This window comes from Myotis yumanensis, unplaced genomic scaffold (assembly GCF_028538775.1).
Source record: "Myotis yumanensis isolate MYYU_CA2020_CCGP unplaced genomic scaffold, mMyoYum1.0.hap1 SCAF_8, whole genome shotgun sequence".
Lineage (NCBI taxonomy): Eukaryota > Metazoa > Chordata > Mammalia > Chiroptera > Vespertilionidae > Myotis > Myotis yumanensis.
In genome coordinates, this window is record NW_027223759.1 from 11,194,540 (window position 1) to 11,219,390 (window position 24,851).

The 24,851-nt window shown below is 40.9% G+C and overlaps 1 protein-coding gene and 1 pseudogene across 2 annotated transcripts in view; one reads left to right on the forward strand and one right to left on the reverse strand.

Annotated features, from left to right (window-relative positions):
- The first annotated feature begins 281 nt into the window (after positions 1 to 281).
- The window catches only part of CD28 (CD28 molecule), a 28,652-nt gene continuing 4,082 nt past the window's right edge, over positions 282 to 24,851 (forward strand). The window contains exons 1-3 of one of the 2 annotated variants that reach the window (XM_070421934.1): positions 282 to 409; positions 19,416 to 19,772; positions 20,029 to 20,153. In XM_070421934.1, coding sequence (XP_070278035.1) covers positions 355 to 409; positions 19,416 to 19,772; positions 20,029 to 20,153 — 537 coding nt within the window. In that variant the 5' untranslated portion in view covers positions 282 to 354. Of the gene's footprint in view, positions 410 to 15,787; positions 15,812 to 19,415; positions 19,773 to 20,028; positions 20,154 to 24,851 lie in introns of those variants that run through there. The other variant, XM_070421935.1, reaches the window with a different exon arrangement.
- On the reverse strand, positions 5,107 to 8,980 carry LOC139015410 (SWI/SNF complex subunit SMARCC1 pseudogene; annotated as a pseudogene).

Below are 24,851 nucleotides of genomic sequence, written 5' to 3' on the forward strand. Positions count from 1 at the left end.
ACCCTTACATTCCTGCTGGATTCCACGCACCAGTTTTCCCCAGCTGTGACCCCAGACTATGGAGAATAATTCTCATGAGCCCATCAGAGAGTGACTGGCAATCTTTTTCAGTAACAAGAAAAGGATGCCTTTAAAAGAAAAGTCTAAAGTCATCAAAACAATGGTATATCCTGTGTGAAACAATGCCTTGAAGTTTGAGGACATGTGGTTTGATCAGGTGCCCCAGCGAAGTTAAGTTGGGGGTGGCCACAGATGACGGAGACTCACAGGCCTTGGCAAGTGCGTCCTCAACCCACCTCACACTTAGGGCTCCTCCAGGAGGAGGGGCTGCAGCTCGGACCCACCATTAGCACAATGATCCTCAGGCTGCTCCTGGCTCTCAACTTCTTCCCATCAATTCAAGTAGCAGGTAAACGATTTTGATTTCTTTCCTTCTCTGAGTTTTACCCGTGAAATTTGAGTATTTGAAGTGTAGTTTTGCTATAAAATGGCAATCTGCTATTTAGAAGCTCACTGGTTCTCAGACTGTATTATGATATTTTAATGAACATCTTTTTGGAATGAAATAAAATTTATTTAGCTATTATTTGAAAATGTCATATATATATTTTTTAATTTAAGAAAACTACGAATAGCAGTTTTGTTCTGAATGCTCTGGAATTAGACTGCCTGCATTCATGTCACAGACCCATTTCTCACTAGCTAAGAAAGCTGAGGCTAGTGTTTAACCTCAGTTTCCTTATGCGTGGAACGACGGTGATAATAACCTCATCTCAAGGTCATTGTGAGGATAAAATGAAATGATCCATGTAAAATGCTCAGTGTAGTTAGTGCTTGGCTGGCACGGTAAGTGTTACTTGTAATTACTATGTCTACCAGAATTGCAGGAGTGCCAAAATGAATTTGGAATCATTACATAAACGGGCACACTACAGATGCTAATAAATTAGGTTTTTTGGTTTTGTTTTTATGAGGGGCTGGAATCCATTTTCTTAGATTAAAATCCCTTAGGGTCCCAGTGATGAGGACAAGGAGGATGATACACCAAACACTATTACAAACCCTGTTTCAGATGAAGGGATGGAGGGGTAGGAATGCTAATTTGCCCAAGGGTATGCAGGTACTAGTTGTTGGAACCAGGGTTTGATGCTAGAGCTTATCTATGCTCTTGACCATTATGCTATCCCACCTCACATGATGTGGGTTATAATTTTATAGCTGCAGACACACCCAAGGTTCAATCATCTTTAGAAAAATCACAATTCCAAACAGAAGGAACTTGTTGCTTTGGTGGGCTAGGGTGAGGTGTTTGTTCAGCTTGGTCTTAGAGTTGGAAAAGGGTCCTGTGTGGCTCAAAAATTGGACTGACAGGGGTTGATGGGATGTTTAAATAGAGTTATTTCTTTCCCTTGAAGATACATTGAAAACCCGGTACCTTCAATTTTCTATTTCATTTATTTTGGTGTGAGAAGACCGCATTATTTGTTGTTCTTAAATATCACGTGCACGTGCTCCAAAGGGTATAATTTCCCAACCTGCATAAGTACAATAGTTACATATATGCCCATCTGTTTCATTGTTTGATGTGCCAGTGAGGACACTTACAAATTGTGTGTATTTATAAAAGGTGTTCATATAACGAAACACAAGCTGGTGATGAGACAGGCTTTGCCCCAGTGTCTAGGACCAAGCATTTAGAGCTATTAAATTCATTTAAAAAGTATTACATTTATTTTTAAAAAGGTCTTTAAACTCTATTTTAAAGGGATCTTTAAAATTTATTTTACAATAATATTTAAAATGCCTTAGTTTGTTAGACAGCAAAGAATTGGCAGAAAACAAATGGGTGGTTGTACACAAAGCACTTTGCTGAGTGCCTTGTGGACAGCCATCTGCCATCAGTTCGTTCACTGTCCTTTGAAGGTATTTTTTTGCACGACTCAAAGCTTCATATTTTTCCTTTAGAACATCTGCTAAAAGGGGGGAGCTAAAATGGCAGCCAGAGGGTTCACACACGCAAAACCTTTGTTTTTTTCAACTTTAAAATACATCTGCTTTTCAAACACCAAATCACCCTCCTAATAACTTTTCAGGTTTGCTGCTGAGTGGTCAGCCAGTGAAGTAGGAAAGGGTTTGGGGTAGAGAGGGCACTTCTGAAATGCTTCTTCCAATGAAAAAACGTTTGAGAAAACACAATGACAACATGCACAAGTGTATAGTCCATTCACATCAGTGGTGCCAACCCTTCCATGCGCTCTCTGTTTCTCTGTATTTACCCTATAAGAGGAAGGAGCAAGATCATTCTCTGGTCAGAGTGTAATTGTCCTCCTTAGGATTGTGAGAGGCTACTGGTATGTCTGTGTTGAATGTATGTGTGTGTTTAAAATACAGAAGAACAGTTCCCCCCCCCCGCCCCCGACCCATGAATTTAATAATCCTAATGCATTGGCTCACAGTGTAGTTTAAAATACTTATTCTAGGAAGGTTAAACCTACCCTAATTCTTCATGATTTTAATGACACTCTAGAACAGTGGTTCTCAACCTTCTGGCCCTTTAAATACAGTTCCTCATGTTGTGACCCAACCATAAAATTATTTTCGTTGCTACTTCATAACTGTAATGTTGCTACTGTTATGAATCGTAATGTAAATATCTGATATGCAGGATGGTCTTAGGCGACCCCTGTGAAAGGATCATTCTACCGCCAAAGGGATCGCGACCCACAGGTTGAGAACCGCTGCTCTAGAAAGATCTTTATGGCCAAATTAAAGAAATATGACCTAGAAAGTGTGAGGAAGCCTTAACTTAGACAATTCCTTTGCTCAAGTTACATGTTTTCTACAAGATTTGGGTAATTGTACCGTTGAGATCCATCACAGGATTTCTCTGGGCTTTGGAATATGAGTCCAGCTCAGAACGGTAGGCCGTGGAAAGGGGCCTGACTTGGGACTGACGATGGAAGAAGTGTGCATATTGTTCGCAGATGTGCAGCCAATATTGGCTATTTTTCAGCAAGCTAGTTATTCACTCTGAAGACAAAATCAGGACGACACCACTTATTTTCTCCATGAGAGCATTTATTGTCATTTAATCTTAGCAAATAAACCATCAAAATGGCAGTTTGAGCAGGATTGGTTCCTCCAGTGCTGTTGCATTTCCATTAGCATGTCTTTTTCTGAGCGAGCCAGGAAGGCAGAAAGATGGTATTTAATCGTCTCAATGATCAGCAAAGCAAGGTAATTAAAAACTTTATTTTTAGTTCAGCAAATGACCCCTCTGAGGTAGCTGTACACGAAAGGGAGTAAGCCACCTCACAAAAAAAGGGCTGCTCTGAGGCTGGACGTGGGAAAGAAAGGTAAAAAGAGGAACATCAAAAATGCGATGTAACCAGCAAATTGCTGAATCTACATGACATTCAATACACTGTAGCCAGTTTTCCCGACTGTTCAGAAATTGATTGGGTGTTTTTGTCTTTTCAAGTAAATTTGATGGACATTTCCAAAGTATAGAACTTGCTTAAGAATTGTCTTTTAAAAAAGGTAAAGATACAAATTATGAACAACAAATATGCATCTATCAACAAATGAATCTAAGAATCAAGTGAATAAATAACCTGATGTACAGAATGAACTGGTGATTATAATAGAATCAGGGACATAGAAAGGGAATGGACTGACTATTCTTGGGGGGAAAAGGGGTGTGGGAGATGCAGGAAGTGACTGGACAAAAATCATGCACCTATGGATGAACACAGTGGGTGGGGAGTGAGGGTGGAGGGTGGGGTGGGAGCTGGAAGGAGGGGAGTTATGGGGGGAAAAAAGAGGAACAAATGTAATAATCTGAACAATAAAGATTAAAAAAAAAAAAAAAAAAAAGAATTGTCCTTTACTCTACCACCATTCCCTACAATAAGGTACTACTTTTTATGTTTTTCAAAGGCAACCACCCAGAAAGGACCTTTACGGCAAGGACTGTAAAATTAATATCGATATATCAATGTCAGGAAATAGAATGAGTCATTTTCACAGACAGACTAGAAATAGAAATGAATCTGTGATCCTAACTTTGAAGCTCTCACATTCAAACCTTTACTAAGGGTAGGTAGGAGATCTCACTGTCTCTCTTTCTTTAGACATAGACTGTCCTCCTTCTTAAGGTCTTTACTCTATGCTCATGAGCATACAAGTTCCATATGACTATTTTTTCAGCTTTTATTATGTGTGACTATACCCCTCCCAGTATTTCCTGCATGCAGTGCATACTCACCTGGCTACTGCCAGAGGTAGCGTGGGGAGCACCCAGCCATCTTAACCAAGATCTATGAGCTAAAATGTTCAGCACTATCTACTCACTTTTTTTTTTCCTTTAAGAGGGAGAAAAAGAATTCATACAAGCAGTGAATACTGGAGTAGATTCGTTGGGTGGCCATGGCCCTTGGCCCCTAAATCATTCCTGACTAGTCCCAGGAACCAAGGAATGCCTCCCCACAGGCCCTCAAAGCTCACCTCAAAGCTTGCCTTCAGAAACACAGAAACGCCCACCCCCATCCAACAGACCATCTGCAGAGAAAGCAGAACCTGTGGGCCTGGGAGGGAGCCATCTGTGCTACGCCTGTGCTTCCCCCTCCCAGGCACTAAAGGGGTGTAATCTGCTAGGCAGGGCGGAGGCCCTCATAGTCCTCACGAGGGAGAAAAATCAATGGAGTCCCTTTCCCCCATCGTTTTGAATTTTGGCGCATCTCCGTGTGGCAAAATCCTCACGAAATTTCACCATCAGCACAATTCTTAACTCAGATAAGCAGACATAAGGTCACTTACAATGCCTTACGGTTTGTCCCCGCTGGCTACCCTCCCTGCCCACCAGCATGTTTTGGTTCCTATTCATTTTGGATGCTCTCCTTTAAAGCAATGACAAAAAAAGAGATAATGATTATAAAACATTATTTACAGAGGCATAAGACAAAGCAAAACACTCCAGGAGAGCAAGAATAGTAAAGACAGAATGCCCACACCAGGGCAGGGAAAACGGGTTACTTTTAGGATGACCAGGGCACCCTGTCACCCAGACTTCCCCTGAGTGTTGGCTGAGGACCTAACGCAGGGGTGTCAGAGCATGGAGAATGGTGGCATGAGGAAGGGAGAGATGGGAGAGGGGACTCCTGCTTGGGGCTGTGAGAAGAAAATCCTGAAAGAGACCCAAGGAAGCTGAGGAACATAAGTTGTCATCCCCACCCCAGCTGGGGATGACAGGGCCACTCCCCGAGGGCGGGGGTGCATGTTGGCTGCAATGATGGGAATCATGTGGCTTGGCAGGGGCTGCCCAGGCACCATGGAACCTGGGCCTGGTGTGATGTGGCTGGGGTGGGTGGGGCGGCGGCATCCGCTGCTGCATCAGAGGGTGGGGGTGGGGGGGCACTGCTGGCGAGGCATCATGTCGGGGTGCCCTGCTGCTCCCCGCGGGGCCGGGCCAGGCCCCCTGGAGTGCTAGTGTGCACGTGAAGGGTTCTGCCCATGCTGCTTTCAGCTGCTCCACGTGGAAGTCCTGGCGTTCAGTAAGCAGGACTGAGCTGTTCTAAGCCTCCTTCTGTCCACAGTCATTTCCGGCCCCTCACCATGCCGAAGTGTGATCTCCAGTTTCGTCACCCGTGTCTCAACCAGGAGAGCGACCTTGATCTTTCTCTTCCAGGCAGCCAGGTGCTTGGCTTTGGTGGCAGCCGCGGCCAGAGCAGCTGCTGTGGCTGTGGCTACGTTTCCTTCAGAAATGTTACGCTCTGCTCTGTTGCTCCCAATGTCACTTTCTCTTTCTTGAGGAGTGGCACCAAGTTCCTTGTTCTCGGCCTCCTTTTCCTGGGATTTGGTTTCCCCGCTAACTTCCCTATTCTCCTCCTTCTGGGTATTTTTCGTTGTCTAGGTCTTGTGCTTTCTCACCGTCATCCTTTTCATTTTCCCCTCTGTTTCTGCCTTTTCCGGCTGCTGACCATCAGGATCTATTCCCACTTTCCCCTCTTGATCTCCTTCAAGTTCTGCTGGCTCATCAGGCCCATGCCTGAGATGCAGCTGCTCTCCAGCCATAGGTGGGATCCAGCTACTGCTTGTACTTCCTTGATAGGAACTTCAGCCAATTCCTGGGGTACCTTGTCCCTGATTCACGAAAACTCCTGTAAAGATGTTTTTGTTGCAGCAGATGCCACACAGAGGGTCCACCCCAGATACCAAAAAGGCAGCAGTGCTCATGACTCGGTTTCCTGACTGACAAAAGGGGACAGGCTGGTAGGCCAGGGGCCCAAGGGAAGCATCTGAATCCTCAAGGGATGGGTCCTCAGTGGAAAGCCTCAAAAAGTGGAGGATGCATTCATCCTGAGTATGACTTCCAACATGTTCTGACACTGTTCCAACCATCCCTGTACATCTCCAGGGCCTCCAGGAGTAGCCAGTCTCCTGCTCAGTCCACTCTCTTCCGGCATGAGTAAATGTCAGTATGGAGACCACAGTTCTGCAAATCAGCTGGTTTTTCCTTGTTCTTCTCAGGACCTGAGATGATTGAAGATGTGGAGGCACAAGCCCAGAGGGTGTATCAATCAGTACACTGAAATGAGGAGTAGGAGGGACGTCCCATTGCCATGGGTTGAATTTCTGGATCCACTGGGTGATTAACAAACCCCCCACTGCTCTAGAAAGACATGAACCCTCATCACAGCACACACATCTCCAGTCAAGTTCCTCCAACATGGTCAAATATTCTTGGGGGTTTAGGCAATATCTGTCAATCATAAAATTTTGATATGCCAAATATATCTCTGGAGTCTTGGATTTGTTTTTTCCAATGAAAAACTCAGGAAGAGCATGTTGTTCAAGGTGAATGCAGTTATAACCAAACCACGACCATAGCTAGGAATAGTAATGTGATTGGTCTTCTCTGTCTCATTATCTTTACCAAAGTCAATTGTATGACTCTGATCACCTTTGAAGGGATCTTCATCTTCCTTTCCTCCCGTTGTGACTGTTTTTTTCATTCTTATCCAGGTCAGCTAAGTGCCTCATTCACAGGTGTATTTTCACTATTTTTCTTTGGACTACATTTTTTTTGGAAGTACCACTTCCTCTATGTTGGGTACAGGTAGTGGGTCTTTCATATCCTTGGTAAGATCTTCTTGGTTATCTTCCTCTTTTTGATATCTGCATTTCCCATAAAGATTAGCTTGGCCTTTCTTTCCACTTTTCTTCCGTGAGTCTGTGGGTGTGGGAGGTGGAGAGGAAGGTGAATGTTGCCTCTTCAGAGCATTAGCTAAGGCCTTTCTATCCCTTCTCTCTGGACTTCTGACTGGCTTTTCACTCTTCATTGAAATTTGCTGTCAAAAACTCATGGGCTTTGTGTTCTGTCCACCTCATGATCCTTCTCATTCATCCATTCATTGAAAACATTAGTGTCTCAAATCCATTTTGCATGAACCTTCCATGGATCTTCTGGAATTGGTAGATCTTCATTTTCTACATTAACATAATTACTATGGACCCAAGTATCATAGCTGTCCAGATAAAACCCCTAATGTACTAATACCTGCTTGTCTTTTCTCATCATGGGTCTCAACCACTCTTCATCTTCTTGTGAGGAAGGATATGGATAAATGTGGTGGGAAGCTTAGACTTCTCATCAGTAAATGTCCCCTGATGTCATTTGATGATATCTTTCAATTTGTTAGCCAACCTCAGATCAATTTCTAGAATTATGTAGATGTTGGGTCTGGTCAGACAATTGCTCAGCACCAATGTCTTTTTTTAATATGTATATATTTTTTATTGATTTCAGAGAGGAAGGGAGAGAGAGAGATAGAAACATCAATTATGAGAGAGAATCATTGATTGGCTGCCTCCTGAGGGGGATTGAGCCTGCAACCCTGGCATGTGCCCTAGGCCGGAATCGAACCTGGGCCCCTTTAGTCTGCAGGCCAATGCTTTATTCATTGAGCCAAACTGGCTAGGGCTGTACCAATGTCTTTTCAGTGTTCATAAACATCTCAAGGTTATGATCCATTTGGGATGGATTCTGTAGATCAAGCCTCTACTATCCCTGTTCATTTTTATGTGTGTAAGCAGTCACAAGAATGTGACGCAAGGTGCCTCCAGCTTTGAAATCCAGAAAACATTTTGCCAGGAGTTTGGTAAAGGCCGGGTTGGTGACACACTTCCTAAAGGCATCTTCCTTGAAGTGAAGAAGCTGCACCGCAGCCTAGCCAGCATTTTATTAGTAGGTGCATCCGCATGAACATACTTTCTTGTAGTGCTTGCCCAGCCAGATCTGCACTAGTACATCCAATTCATACTGTCTCTGGGATCTCCCAAAACTTGCTAGCTGGGTCCCTGTGCTTCCATTGATAAATGTCCAGGCCCACCGCTGTCCCCTGGCCCGCTGCCACCTCCTGCTGTGGCCATTATTGCCATCTGTCGTCCCCACCACTTGGCTTGCCCTGGCCCAGGCGGCATTCCTGTTCGCACCTGCCAGTGTATGTCTCTTTTATGCTGATTTCTTTGACTCCTTTGGCCAATGACATGGCGTTGTCATCAAAAAATGTACCCAGAGCTTTCAGTCTGAGAATCATTGCATGAGCATTGGTTTCTGAAGCTGGAGGGAAGGTAGCCCAGGCCCAACTGAGAAGTGGGAAGTAGGTGTCTAACTTCTTGCCCGTTACTCTCATTTTGATGACTATAGAAGAAAGATGTGCTGAATGGGATCAACTGCTACTCAGTCACTCCTTTACAGGGTGTGAAAAAGAGACTCGAGACTTCTTTGGCCTCAGTATTTCAATCCTAATTTCATAGGCATTTTAATTTAGTCTGTGTGTGTCACCATGTAGCTTAGCTGTGTTTATGTTTTCATTGCTGGAAGAGAGCCTGTACCATGGTGGAGAATTTCTTACATAACTTCGAGCTGCAACTTTATCTCTGCATCATCATGACTCTCATCCTTTTCATTCGTCATCATCTTCGTTATCTTGGGGACTCTGGCTGCCAGGGAAACCAGGTTAATGGTTCCTGATGGTGTCATCAGAGTTACTCATTCACTGTTCACTTGACCTCTGATCTAATGCTGAGCCCCTTTCTACAGTGTCGGGGTCACTTCGTTGGCTCACCATCTGCAGTGTAATGTATTGATCACAGCAGTAACTTCTATTCATCACCCACTCATTCACATAAGAATCTGAATTACTGCTGAAACTGGTTTGGCTCCATGGATAGAGCATCGGCCTGCGGACTGAAAGGTCCCAGGTTCGATTCCGGTCAAGGGCATGTACCTGGGTTGCGGGCACATCCCCAGTAGGAGATGTGCAGGAGGCAGCTGATCGATGTTTCTGACTCTCTATCTCTCTCCCTTCCACTCTGTAAAAAATCAATAAAATATTTAAAAAAAAGAATCTGAATTATTGAAATGTCTTACATTTTAACAATGACATAGATTTCCTTGCTATGAACTTAGGTGGGTGTTTGAGTTTGACTTTTTTTTTTTTCTTATCGAGAAGATAACAGGCTGTGCTTTTCATTGCGGAGGGATACTTGACTCGTGGTGAAGTGTTAGAATGTCGCTGTGGCTGTGTTTGCAACTTCCACGTGACCTGAGGACTTTCCTTGACATTGAGCACTACTAATAATCAAGATCCATAGTTTAAAATCAGCTTTAGGAAGGTGGGTCTAGGAGGGTTCCATTTCTGAGCCATAGACTCTATCGCATGAAGTGTGGTTGAGAGTGGGCACACATGAGGAGACTGTTTCTTTCAACTATGAGGCTCCTTGGGGGACTAAATAGGGTGTTTGTAAATGGCAGGTCTTGAAAGTACTGGATTCCTGTTTTCTAAAGTGCTTGCTTCTTCTGATGCTTTGGTAACACAGGCCTTTATTCATATGCTCATTCAGGTATTTATTAACATCTTCTATGGGCTATTCTAGGTTCTGTGACAGATACAAAAACCCACTTTCAGCTTCAAGGAAGTAAAAATGGGAATTGTGAAATCTTTCTAAAATTCCGCCCCCCCCCCCCCCCCCATTAAGGACTACCATCATGATACTCTGTTTACATTATTTATTTTGTAAGAAATGGTTATAAGCAGAAGAATCCATTGAATTGGTAGAATTTAACCACAGATATTTAGAGATGGGAGGGAACTCAGACAGCTCTCAATGTATAGGAAAGGAAGTTGTGCTGATGGTTCCTAGAAGATGCTTATAGAAAGATGACATTGCAATGTTTCCTGGCATTTTTGAATGCTTTTAGGGTGGACCCATCTTACTTATCCAATCTTTTCTCCTTCCTTCCTTCCCTCCCTTCCTTCCTTCCTTCCTTCCTTCCTTCCTTCCTTCCTTCCTTCCTTCCTTCCTCCTCTCTCTCTCTTTCTTTCTCTCTCTCTCTGTCTTTCTTTTTTTAAAAATTGATATCAGAGAGAGGAAGGGAGAGGGAGAGAGAGACAGAAACATCAATAATGAGAGAGAATCATTGATCAGCTGCCTCCTGTAAGCCCCCTACTGGGGAGTGACCCTGTGACCCAGGCATGTGCCCTGACCAGGAATCGAAACACTTTAGTAAGATTAACATAGAATAGTAAGCCTTTATGAAGGGTTGGGAATTGAGCTGGATTTTAAAGAAAGATAGGATGTAAATGGATGCTGTTAACATTTATTTTGCGCTCATAATGTGCCAGGTACTGTTCTACCTGACTTTTTCTGTATAAAATCATTTACTTTCCCCTAAATCCTATAAGGCAGTTTCTATAATTATCTCCATCTTATAGATGGGGAAACTGAGGCACAGAGTAGTACAGCAACTTGCCTATGGTCACACAGCTAATGAATAAATCCAGACACTCTTTCTCCAGGGTTCATGTCTCACCAATGCTCTGTTGCCTCAGGAAGGAGCCACAATACAAATAAAGACATTAAACAAGGAATATTGTTTTATGTTTTGGAACCAATGGACAGTCTGAATGTTGGAAGACTTGGAAAGGTAGGGTAGAATCAGGTCAAACAAAGAATTGAATATTGATAATAGAAGTTTACAGTTTTCAAGGCATTGTGAAGAAGCTGAAAGGTTTTGGAAGTAGGACGGTCTAGAATAGGTATGGTTGTAGAGACAAATGTCCAGGAGATTATATCATAACACTGTCATTTTACCAAGAAGAGGGTAGTAGGTTAGAATTTGGGTGCCGAAGGTGGGATTAGAAAGAAGTGATTATTTATGAGAGATGTTCTGAAAGTAGAAGCTTCAGGACTTAGAGCCTAGTTTGGGATGAAGGCAAAAGAGAGGGAGGGTCAAGAGTAATGTCAGGGTTTTTGGCTTAACAGAGGAATGGTGGTATCTCCACCTGAAACCAAGGGGTTGTGAAACTGAGTTTTGGAGAAAAATAGTGTTTAACTTTAGACAAATTCAGTTTGAAGTAAAAAGCTTGAGGTGTCAGAAAAATGTCCAGTACAAAGCTGAAGATATGGGAACTGGGTAACTAGAAAAATAGTCTGGTTAGGAGTCAGCTGAAGAGAATGGTGGGCTAGTGAAGGAGACCAAGAATGTGTTTGAAGAGGCCAGGGGAATAAGGCTAGTGAAGTATTAAAGTCAAAGGGGGAAAGAGTTAAAAAACCCCACAGTAGTTAATAGCATTAATTGGCTAAGGAAAGGAGAAGTGAATAATAACTTGGGAAGGCCAGTGGTTTGGCTCAAAGGAGGGGAGTTGGGACTTTTGAGTTTAGGCAGAGTGGTGGGGAAGGGAGATAAGACTTTTAAAGGGTTAAAAAAAAGGGCAGGAAATTACTAAAGTGAAAACAATTAGGAACGTTTATCAGCTATAATGTTTACCACTGTATTTTGTACATAGTGGGTATTTAATAAATATCTGCAAATGAAGTGACTATTATGTTTGACATGTGGAAGGAACTAAATGTTGGTCTTGAGTGTGAGTGAGTGTGTGTGTGTGTGTGTACTGTTGCAAGTTAGAGGGGAAAGGGAGCTGTTAGGGAAGAAAGGAGGAGGTAGAAGAAAAAAAGGAGGATGGAGGCAGTTTTCTCTAGAAGATGAAGAGGGGGATGATTTGGAGCATGAGGGATTAGCCAGAGGAGGACCAATATCTAAGAAAAATGGGGAGGAAGAAAGGAGATTTATAGGGACAGAGATGTGTGAGGATGAAGCTAGGGGAGATGAGCAATTTTGTACTGGCAAACCTAATGTTAAAGACTGTATAATTCTCTCAGAACAGGTCTTCGTGTTAAACTTATATATCTGCAAGGGCCACTGGGATAATACAGACCTTGACTTTGAAGCCCATGCGTACTTGAATTTGCTTAAGCCTTCAAAAATGCACATTGTAGCTGGCCGTGGCCTTGGCTCATGGATGAGATAACACACAAGGTTCAGCCCAACCCTGCCCACCATCAGGGGCAGGGCTCTCTTTTCTAGTCAGGAAAGTTACTCTCAGCATCTCTATGTGTTTTTTTGGAACAAAGATGTGGCTGCTTGCCCTTGGCTTTGGAACCGCTATGTCTTTTATTCTTTTCACCTTCTTTTTTTTTTTTTTCAAGCTCAAAAGTCAAAGCTACTGATCTTTCAAGGTAGGAGGATGTGACTGGGAGTTTTAAGTCTGTCACACTGAGGCACAGCTTTTCTAGGCCTTTGTTTTCTCATCTGATATATGAAGGGGTTGGACTTGAAGACATCACAGGTATATTTCTGGCTTAAAAATGCTGCTTTAGTGGAATAAAAACTTTGGCTTTTATCAGCTCTATCAAGGTAACTCAACCAGCCTCCCACTTTGTAGATGCTCTTATGATCTGATAGAGAAATACGAAGAATTGCAAGCCAGCCATTTCTGAAATCTCCTGGAGAGATTGCAAACCAGGATCTGAGATACTAATATGCTTTGAAATGACTGCAAGAGTTTAAGGGACATATTGTCTTTGCACTCTCTCTCCCCCATTTTGTTATGTAATGTTGATTTTCAACACATCAATTGTTTTCAAACTTCTAGAAGATTCGGTATGTGCCAAGGTGGTCCTGAGCAGGTTTTTTGGAAATAGAAGATTTAAGGAGAATGAGACAGACAGGATATATGTACTCTCATCTTTTTTAGAGTTACTTTAAATGAGGGCTCAGAATGATGTGACTCAAGAGAAAAACATATTTCCCAAATATGGTTACTGGTTAAAATACACATTTAGAAAATAATATATTAATATAGGAAGTCCTTTGATACCCATGGGATTTCTTTTTATCTATTAGCTGAATAACTATCAGGACATTTATGTAGAAAACTATACAATCATTTTTGATTCCTGTCCACCATCACCAAGCATTACTGAGCACCAATGACTTGTCCATCCTTTCTATCCCAGCTGCCACCCCCAGTTCAGACCCCGTGAGCTCACATTAACACTATTGCAGCAGCCCCAATGGGTCTCTGCCTCCACTCTAGCCTTGCTCCAAATCATTACATTCTGCCCTAATGTGCTAACGTCCCAAAGTAGCATTTACCACTCCGTTCTGAACTCAGATGTCTTTAATGTCTCCTATTGCCTTTCTAGTAAAATCCACTTGCCTTTTCTTGACATTAAAGGCTCATCCATCCTCACTTCCTTCCTTGTTAAGTAAACGGGATGCTCTGCTAGTCTCCAGTAAACCCTTACACTAAAAGTTCTTTCCTTCATTTTAGCCTGTCTAGATTTGACCCAGACTTCATATCCAGCTAAAGCCCAGTCTACTCAAAGCCTCCAGAATCATGTCAGCTGGCAACAAGGCCTCTTTCGTGTGACTGTCAGTGAATCTCTATGGGACTCATGCACCATACATGGCTTTGGAGTGTAGCTAATTGTGCACCTGCCTTAGAATTTCTCCTAGCAGGAAAAGGCTGTGTTTCTTACGTCTTCCCATCTCCCAAGAACCTAGTACATTAGGTCCCATTATTTATTTGCTGAATGAATGCAGGACTTTGTCACGGTAAGAGTTAGAATGCCAAAGAACAATTTTCTGACACATCAAAATTTATTTTCAGAAAGTACCTATTGATCGTTTTGATAATTTTTTCTCTCTTAAGAATTAATGGCTTAGATAGGACTGAGAAGGAGAAAGTGGTCAGATGGTCACATGTTGAAGGGTATCCTGGGCCTGTGCAGGAAATATACTCGGAGGGAAGTTATGGTAACTTCACCAGCTCTGTGGTTGGGAGGGAGGTGTCCTTCTGTGCTAGGGAAACCAGTGTTACCTTCACAAAATAATCACAAATATCATAGGGCAAAATGGTTGAAAACAGAAAGCTTTCATTTTCTTCGTTTCCTGCCTAACACGTTGAATTCTGTACAATCAGAACTTAAAAATGGAATAAAAGTGATTAGGATTTTCCAACCTAATTTTTAAACTGCAAAAGAAACTCAGATGTGCTGAAATGGAACCCAAAAAAGTTCTTAAGAGGTTCTGAAGGGAAGTCAGATTGCTAACTAAATATCTACTGTATATTTTCTACTGTGTCTTTAACTTCCCAATACAGATTTAGGTACTGAGTGCTACCTACTCTACTCTCTGGTTCATGAGCCTCCATGTGGTATTTTATTCCTCTATGGTGCTATGATAAAGAAAAGGAAATATGAAATATGGAACTTAAACATGACAAATAAATGCAATTCACAGAGACTGAAGTTAAGGATTTCCCCAAATGAGGTTTAGACTGAAAAGGGACTTTATTATTGACAAATGTTCATGTTCAAACCCTTTTGTACACTTGGGCAAGCTGAAATGGAAGAGCTGCCATCGTATAATTATTGCTTGTGGATCTGAAATAATTTATAAGAGAGGCATTTCATGTGACCATATTATCTGTAGGCCTTATCTGGGATCCATCTATGCCCTTCAGGAAGTCTTTGCAATGGTAAGCAACATGTTTTCTGTATGTGCATTAGAGGCACAGACTGTTTGGAGACATACTTTTTCTAAAGATGACCAAGAAATTAAGTCAATTTTGCTGAATTCACAAAGCTGGTTTTCTATTCATTCATGTTTCAAAACATTGCCCCTAGAATCATTTTTAAACAAACAAACAAATAAATAAAACCTTAGCTCTTCCACCATTTGTGTGACCTTGCTTAGAGAGTTATTTACTTAATTTGTTTTCCGTTACCTTCCCTAGAAAACAAGGGATTGGCATAGATCACCTCCAGCTTTCCTACAGCTTAGTACTTTTTGCAGGATGGGGCTCCAGCAAAATGGTGGAGAAAATGGAATTTATCTTGGTCCTGTCTTTTCCCACTCCATTTACTCCCCCACTCAATGGTATTCTTCTTCCTAGCTCTCAATTTAGATATGTTGTACCTTCCAATTATATCAAGCCCAACTTTTAGAGGATCTAAAATCAATCACTGAAATTGTGTTGAAGTTTTGATGCAACCTGGCAGAGAGAAAATAACAGTAGATTAGAAGTCATGAGGTATTAGCCAAGTCTTAAGGGTCACTTACTTGTCCTATAACATTGGGAAAGTCATTGACTTCACTGAATTCAGTTTATCCACATATAAAATGGTCATAAAGATGAATAACTTGCTGATTTACTTCACATGTTAATATGGAGTTCATATGAGATAAAATAGGAGAAAATACTTTGTAGCCCTATTTAATTACTAATTTTTTTGTAATTCCCAGGATATTTTTTCCATTGACTTTTAGAGAGAGTGGAAGGGAGGGGGAGAAACAAAGAGAGAGGGAGAAAGAGAGAAACATTGATGTGAGAGAGACACATTGATTGGTTGTCTTCTGCACACACCCTGACCAGGACCAGGAATTGAACCTGTAATTGAGGTATGTGCCCTTGTCTGGAACTGTTCTCAGGATCCTTCAGTCTGAGGGCCAATGCTCTATCCACTGAGCAAAACTGCCTAGGGCTATAATTACTAACTTAAATCAACATGCAGATCCTTTCAGGGTCAAGGTTCTTTCTCTGGTACTTTGAGCAACACCTTACAGATGGTTATCCACTCCACCTGTGCAGAGGGCTGATTTGGTTAGTAATATAGTAATTGACCTACTTATAATAGGCATAAAGGGGAAGGTTTTTGTTGTAATCAAGCTTTCTCTTCCACTCCATTCTCATGGAAGCACAAGCAACTTTCAATTTTCCAGAAGTCAATTATAGCACAAGATTCACAGATTATCTGTGAGAAATCTTTTAGCTCTCTATGCCTTGCTCATAAGCAGCAGATAAGTACCGTCTTACCTCCAATCTACTCTCATGTTGTCTGTTGTCAAGGAGGAGTTGTGAGGGAAAGAGGTTTGAGGTTACTGCTTCCTGTCTCCGCACCTTTAGCTGGTTTAGCTGAAGGAAAGACTTTGAAAAGCAAAGCACTAAATTCATCATCAAAACAACTTGTCAATTCAGTTATAGAAATGTCAGTCAAGGCAATTTTTTGACACCATAAGCAAATACAATAGATGGGTTGACAATGTTTCTCTTTTAACCTAGTAGGTCTGACCTAGGTAGACTCACAAGAGGGAATATCAAAATGGGGAGACAAAGAAACGTGCCCCAAATAAAAGAATAGTAGAAATCTTCAGAAAAAAGAGCTAAATGAAATGAACAAGCAATTTATCAGATATATAGTTCAAAAAAATGGTTATGAGGATGCTCAAGAAACTTGCTGAGAACTTCAAAAAGAGATAGAAAGCATAAAAAGGACAGAGAAACCATAAAAAAAGAACCAGCCAGAAATGAAGAATGCAAGATCTGAAATGAAGAACACACTAGACGGAATAAACAGTAGGTTGGATGAAGCAGGAGATCAAATCAGTAATATGGAAGACAGCTAGCTGAAAATACACAATCAGAGCAACAAAAAATGGAGGCTAAATAACATGTCACTAAACAATGAATGGATTAATAATGATATCAAGGAAGATACCTTGAAACAAATGAGAATACAAGAATCCCCAAATCATTGGGACACAGCAAAAGCAGTCCTAAGAGGGAAATTCATAGCATTGCAAGCCTACCTCAAGAAACAAGAAAAATCTCAAATAAACAATTTAACTTTAATTTAAAGGAACTAGAAAAAAGAGCAATAAACAAAGCCCAAAGGGAGTAGAAGAAAGGGAATAATAAAGATCACAGTAGAAATAAATGAAATAGAGGAAAGAGAAAGAAAGAAAGAAAGAAAGAAAGAAAGAAAGAAAGAAAGAAAGAAAGAAAAGAAAGAAAGAAAGAAAGAAAGAAAGAAAGAAAGAAAGAGAGAGAAAGAAAGAAAGAAAGAAAGAAAGAAAGGAAGGAAGAAAGAAAGAAAGGAAGAAAAGATCAATGGAACCAAGAACTGGTTCTTTGAAAAGATAAAAAAGACTGATAAACTTCTAACATGACTCATCAAGAAAAAAAGACAGAGGACCCAAGTAAATAAAATAAGAAATGATAGAGAAGTAACACTGACATAAAAGTAATACAAAGATTTCTAAGAAAAGATTACAAACAGCTACTAGTATATGTCAACAAATTGGACAATCTGGATGAAATGGGTAAATTCCTCAAACACACACACACACACACACACACACACACACACACACACACACAAAACAATCTTCTAAAACTGAATCAGGAAGAATCAGAAAATCTGAATAGAAAGATTACAACTAATGAAATTGAAGCAGTCATCAAAAATCTCCCAACACACATCAGTCCTGGACTGGATGTTTTCACAGATGAATTTTACCAAACATTCGAAGCACTAACACCTATCCTTCTCAAACTATTCCAAACAATTCAGGAGGAGGGAAAACTCCCAAGCTTATGTTATGAGGCCAGCAATTAGACAAAAAGAATAAAAGGGATCCAAACTGGAAAGGAAGAAGTAAAACTGCTATTATTTGCAGATGACATGATATTGTATATAGAGAACCCTATAGATTCCATAAGGAAGGGAAAATACATTTACAGTATTTATCTAAAAACTCAGCATATAAACAGCATATAAGTGGACCTGCATAGTTCAAACCCATAGTGTTCCAGGGTCAACTATATCTTTTAAAACACCATTTTGAAAATACTAGAATGTTATTGTCCATTTTCTATATTATCAAGATCAGTTAAACTACAACTCCCTGAGAATATTGCTTATTTGAAAGTATTATGTCTGTAAAATTGAACTAAAAAGTTGCAGGAATTAATTGCTTTCAACGATTTTTTTTTGTAAATTAACTATATTTCCACAAGCTTTGCTAAGATAATGGCCATTAATATAATGACAATGAGACCACTTGAATTCTAAGTACTCACTCATGATAGTGCCACAAAATTATTTAATTCCAGCTTATGCGTTTGCTAGTTTTTAAGTTACAGATAATGATATCTCTTAGGGTAAATGAATGCGCTCAATGAACCATCAGTCTTCAATCTTTTCATTTATGTTTATTTTATTTATACTTTCAAAATACAGCAGGTTCTACATTTTGAACACCTCGTTTTATATGCTTCAATTCATTCAGCTTTTGATTTGTATTTTCTCAAGATCCCTAGTTTTCAAGCCTCTTGAGAGCAAGGACCACATGTTACATTTCTTTGTATACTGCTGTGAAAATAGTAGGATCTCATTAAATAACCAATAAGGGAAAGATGGTGATCTGGCTGTATCATTATCCGCAGCTAAGCCTAACAGCCATCTCATTAAATCCTTATTCAAAATGTGTGTCTCAACAATAAGTTTAGCTTCATTTATTATTCATTCAACAAATACTCCCTAAGAGCACTAAAAAGTACACATGTAAAGAATCAAAAAGTTCAAGCTGTCTCCACAGAAAAATCCAACTTGTCTTTTGTGTGGCTTTGTTTTGCTTGGCCTTTTTCTTAGTGTACTTAGACGAAATCATTGGGCAGGTTCTGATTGGATGAATCAACCCCAACAAGAAATGTCAGCATCTCCCTCCTTTACAGGAAGTTTGGGTTAGGCATTTGTATTTCTGTTTACTGAGCCCTCCAGGAATTGTGTTTCTGTTACTAATTATTTGGATTCTGTTGTAATGGGCATTCAAATTCTTCCTGATCTGACTCTGAGAGCTGATGTAAGAAAAAAGATGAGACTAGGATTCCTTTGCAGAAATTTTTAAAAAGGAGGACTTGGTCAGGGAAACTGAGTAAGGCTGGAGAGAAACCCTAGATGGTTACCCAGTTTGGTTTCCTTCTCCTGGCACCCACAGAGAGAAGGAGGAATTGAAGGGAGAGGAAGGGAAGAAAAACAATGTTACTATACTCCGTAGCATCTATATACTCCAGTAGTTTGCCTAACATGTCTTGTCTAGCTCAGGGTGTGATACCTTCCCAAGATGCATGTAGGAGATCTGTTTATTTTGTTAATTGCTTTACTTTGATTTCAGAAAAAAGTCTCTATACCCTGTTCTAAACAAATTATTTTTCCTCCTCCAGAAAACAAGATTTTGGTGAAGCAATCACCCATGCTTGTGGTGTACAACAATGCTGTCAACCTTAGCTGCAAGTATACCTACAACCTCTTTTCAAAGGAGTTCCGGGCATCCCTTTATAAGGGAGCAGATAGTGCTGTGGAAGTCTGTGTTGTGAATGGCAACTACTCCCATCAGCTTGAGTTTCGCTCAAAAACAGGATTCCACTGTGATGGGAAATTGGGCAACGAAACAGTGACATTCTACCTCTGGAACTTGTTTGTTAACCAAACGGATATTTACTTCTGCAAAATAGAAGTCATGTATCCTCCTCCTTACATAGACAATGAGAAGAGCAATGGAACCATTATCCATGTGAAAGGTAACATGCAACTCTACGAATGTACCACTTTAAAGGAATGGTTTTCAACTGTAGCCATGAAAACTAGGTCCTGATGAGTAGTGGGATTGGATAAATCCCAAAGAGAATAGACCAAAGAGGAAGTCTGCACATTCTAAGCTTGTGATATTTTGCATATTTTTGGTCCCTCTCACATTCTTCCGTAATGTTCAGAAGGAAGGAAATGTACTCAAGTGCCACTCCCATGTCATTTAATGCACTCTATTCTATTTTTCAGAGAATCATCATTGTCCAGCTCACCGAACTCCTGAATCTTCGAAGCCATTTTGGGCACTGGTGGTGGTTGTTGGAGTCTTGGCTTTGTATAGCTTGCTAGTAACAGTGGCTCTTTTTACTTACTGGGTAAGAGAAGCAGCACTGCTTTTATGTAAACTTTTCTGCCACATACGATCTGATCATATTCAAGAATGTTGCCTATGTAGTTTATTTTCTGTTTAACATGTGGTATTTATTAGTTCCTTTTCCCTTGCAAGATTGAAGTAGGTTCTCTGTTAGCCTGTCCAGCTTATTCTGGGATACAAATCTGATGGGCATTCTATTTTCCAGAAGGCACTGGTTAGGTGGCCAAACAGAATAAAAAGCTAAATGGTTAAATAAGGGTGGGGTACCAAGGGCAGTTACTTTTTTTTCTCCCCATTTGCAGTATCATTATGACATATAAAATAGTTTAAATGTGTACATATGTATAAAAATCTAAGCAACTTGGGAATCTAGACAATTGAAGTCAATGAAGAACTTTGGCTCAGGGTAAAAAAATCATGAGAAGTTTGGCCATTGAAATTATGCATTCAAACCTAGCAAAGAAACTAGGTCTGTTTTTCTGAGTCATATTTTTATCTCCTCAGAAGCAGTTGAATTTTGTGAGACCAACTATGGTACTGTCATTATGAAACTATAATGAGAATTAGACTTTTCTGAGCTCTCATCACTGAATTGGAGTTTACCAGTTTTTGCAAATTTCATGCCTAAACTTGGTATATATTTTTTTTACCTACTTCAGCATTGAATTTTTTGCTGAGGTCTGAGGATATCATGATGATCATATCTACTGTTAAAAAGGGAACCTCCTTATCAAGGATCTTTCCCTTACTCGGGGACTTCCTGTTCTTATATACACATTATTCTTATATAGAATAATCATGTATTGATTTCATTTTGTCTTTGAAATGTTTTCTAAAAGTCATATGCATGTATGAGTCGTTCACTCCTTCAACAAGAAATGTATGCTCCTCAAGTATAAAGGACTATTTCTCTTTATATTTGTCATCTATCTAGGATTAAGTACATTTAATACTTAGTGATGCTTAACCTCATAACCTTCATGGAAGCCAAATTAAGGACTTAAATAAACATGTCTGAAGTATAACACCCATCTTCAAGGCATATTCCATTCATTTAACTAAACCAGACATGGGTCAGAGATTTCTGGGAGCTATGCCATGTGTAGCCATTGTACTTACTACATACAGTCTTGGTGTTGGGCCGAGTTAGGCAGCTATGGGTTCACAAATCATACCAGTGATAGATACAACTTGGGCTTCTGTCAATCTCTTGTTGATCTGTTTCCAAAGTTTACCTCTCGATTGTTCCCCACATATTTCTCCCATTTTGGAAGATTCTTGGGGTATTCTGAACATTGGTCATGCTGCCTGTTGCCCAATCTCTACCTTCTTCAGGGGAGGGAACAAAGTGGCTGCTTGTTCCTGGAAATCCTTTATACTAGGTATCATCTTGAGAATGTGCCTGTCAGCCTTGCCTTCTTCAAGTTGCTTGAGCCTGATGGGGGCCTTTTATGCAGTGAAATATTGCCTAAGTTCTTCCTCAGATGTTAGCCGAGTCCCTTATCTTTCTGGATCCTTGTGTCTTCATCTAAGGTCCCTTCCAGCTTTGAACCACTGTGGTGTTGGCTAATGATTTAAGAATTTAGACTCTTAATTCTTGGTGTGCTTTTTTTTCTGATCCCATTGGGAATCTCAATGTCTTAATTTAAAAGCCAGGTATAGTGGCTTTTTGGGTACCTTTCCAGGACAGGTGCTCCCCTATAATATGCTGACCTAGGTCAATGTAATTTACTAGCTTTGCAAGAAGTAGTTTTGGGAACTGCTTTGACTTTTTGTGGCCAGAAGGGTACAAATTATTAACCAAAGGGACAAAATTAGCTTCTCGTTTTTTTTAAAAATATATTTTATTGATTTTTTTTACAGAGAGGAAGGGAGAGAGATAGAGAGTTAGAAACATCGATGAGAGAGAAACACCGATCAGCAGCACTGGGGAAGTGCCCGCAACCCAGGTACATGCCCTTGACCGGAATCGAACCTGGGACCTTTCAGTCCGCAGGCCGACGCTCTATCCACTGAGCCAAACCGGTTTCGGCAGCTTCTCGTTTTTAAGGAGTTTTTACAGTTTACTTTCAACTTGGAAACAACATAGACACTATGGGTTTTTCTTTGGCAGTACCACTAATTCCCAGTGGGATTCATCTTGCTTTGTCTTAAAAAAATTATTTTTGTCTTATTCTGTCTTACAGGATCCCTATAAACTGGGAAATTAAAGTGCTTTGTATATCTTATCATCTGTGGCCTCTTATAGTCAATTTGGTTACCCCATAACATATATCTATATTTCATAGAATAATACAGCATTTTCACCCTGGGCTCATCTTTTCTTGCAACTGTTACTGTTTAAGCAACTAGCCCCTTGCTGAGCTAGGCAGCCAGGCCATTAGGGATCCTTAGAGGTTAGCCATTTCCTGGGTACTTTTTTGAGATCCCATTTTTTGCTGGTCTGCACTGTACCTTGGTATAAATTGCTGTTTTCCGGAACTTCCTGAGGGCTTGACGTGCTACTGTAGGCAGTTCTAGGCTGAGTGGGCTTTTGGGAGCAGCTGCAGATTCTATCTCAGTTCTTGACCTATTGCTGACATTTGAATAAATAAAGAGTTCCCCTTGGCCAGGCTGCCAGAGACCAGCACCTGTTACTCTCACTCAATCCTCTATTTACCGAATTACCTTGTGTCATGCTGCTGCTCCTAGGAAACAAGTGGGTAAGGGCTGCAGGGAAGGGCAGGGCAAGGGAGGTGGGTCCTGAAATCATATGCCTTTAGCAGACATTTGATGGCGAAGGGTCAGAGAGGTGACCTAGTCACACAGATACATCAGGTGAGTACTCTGCAAACATATACGCAAATGCTAGATGCACATGGACACTGTGGGTTCTGTATAGTGTTTTCAGTCATGCATGTGTCATTTCCATCCTACTGTTGTTTAAAAGTAGGGTGATAATGACTAAACCCACCATCTGATAACAGTGTGAGAGTAAGCATGGGAGTTATTGCAGCAGATCTTTCATAGTCTTTGTGTGAACCCGGAGAACCCAAAACCAACACATCTTCATTGTTGGGCCTTCTCTACCAGCTATAGTTTTTTGGGGTGTCTGGAGACAAAGACTGTCATTTGGGAATCTGGCAAGGGGAGTCTTCAAGGTTGGAATAAGTACTAAAATGCTTCCCAGGGCATCATCAGAGCCTTCTACACTTCCACATTGATTTGGGAGCAGACATTTTCATGTCCTCATTCTTGTCCTGCTGTAACCCTGTGCCCAAGAAAACTCCTGCCTTTCTTTTGTAGAAAGGATATAGAATCAAGATGTTTGAAGAGCAGCTTCCCTCCTGCACTTGGTTTCCATGACTACCTCTCTCTGAACAAATCCTCCAATTATGTGTGTTTAATACTATCCTCTTCTTAGTTCCAGCTAGATAACCCATCCATCATCTCAAGTCCCAAATGACTAAAGCAGAATTTATAACCTCTTTCAAATATGCTTTTCCTACTGCCTTGCCTAATGTCTATGGATGGAACACCATCCTCCTAAGTCACCCAGGCTCAAGTCCTCAGTCATCTTGGGTATGAACAAGAAAGAGGAGTCAAGCAGTCTCACAATACTCATGCTAATTTGATGATATGTTTTGTATCTGTTGCTCCCTTTTCATTCCAGTTTCTTTTCATGACCAGATTCTAGATTAGAACATCTCAGTCTTGGAGCTGTTGACATTTTTGGCTGAAAGATTCTTTGTCATTGGGAGCTGCCCTGTGCAATGTAGAATATTTAGCAGCATCTTTGGCCTTTACCCACTAGATGCCAGTAGCATTCCTCCCAGGTGTGTCAACCCAAAATGTCATCAGACATTATCAAATGTCCTCTAGGACAGGGGATAAGGAGCTGGAGGTGGCAAGGCAAGAATGAGGCTTAGGAGGTCTGGCTTGGGCAACTCTATATATGTAGTGTCACTCACTAAGATGAGAAATCCTCGGAGAGGACCTGAGTTTAGGGGAAGATCTTGAGGGTTTTTTGTTGTTGTTGTTTGTTTAATCCTCAACCGGGGCTATTTTTCAATTGACTTTTAGAGAGAGTGGAAGGGAGATGGAGAGACAAAGAGAACAATCTATGTGAGAGAAACACATTGATTGGTTGCCTCCTGCAAGCACCCTGACCAGGGCTGGGGAACGTGCAACTGAGGTACATGCCCTTGACTGGAATCAAACCTGGGACCCTTCAGTCTGCAGGCCAATGCTCTATCCACTGAGCCAAACTGGCTAGGGCTCTTGTTTTAGATGTGTTGAGTTTAAAATGACTTTGAACTCTAGTCTAGAGATATAAATTTGGGCGAATAGGTGATAATTGAAGCTGTGACTGTTGATGAGATTGCCTAGGGAGAGTGAGAATGGAGTGAGTAGAGGAGAAGGCCTAGAACAAAGCTGTGAGAAACTCTAACACTGAATGGCTAGTTAGAAAAGGATGAGCTTGCAGAGGAGGCCAGAAAGCATGTTCAGAGAGGCAGGATGAAAACCTGCTTCTCTGACCATGGTACCACCTCATGGAAGGCAAAGTGGAAGAGTGGTTCAAAAGGGAGAGAATAATCAATCATAAAGAATGCTGCTGAGAGTTCAAGAAAATGAGGTCTGAAAACATGTTACTCATATATAGTAATGTGGGGGTCAGTGTTTTTCCAACCTTTCTTTACTACTTACTCATGCCCCTTTG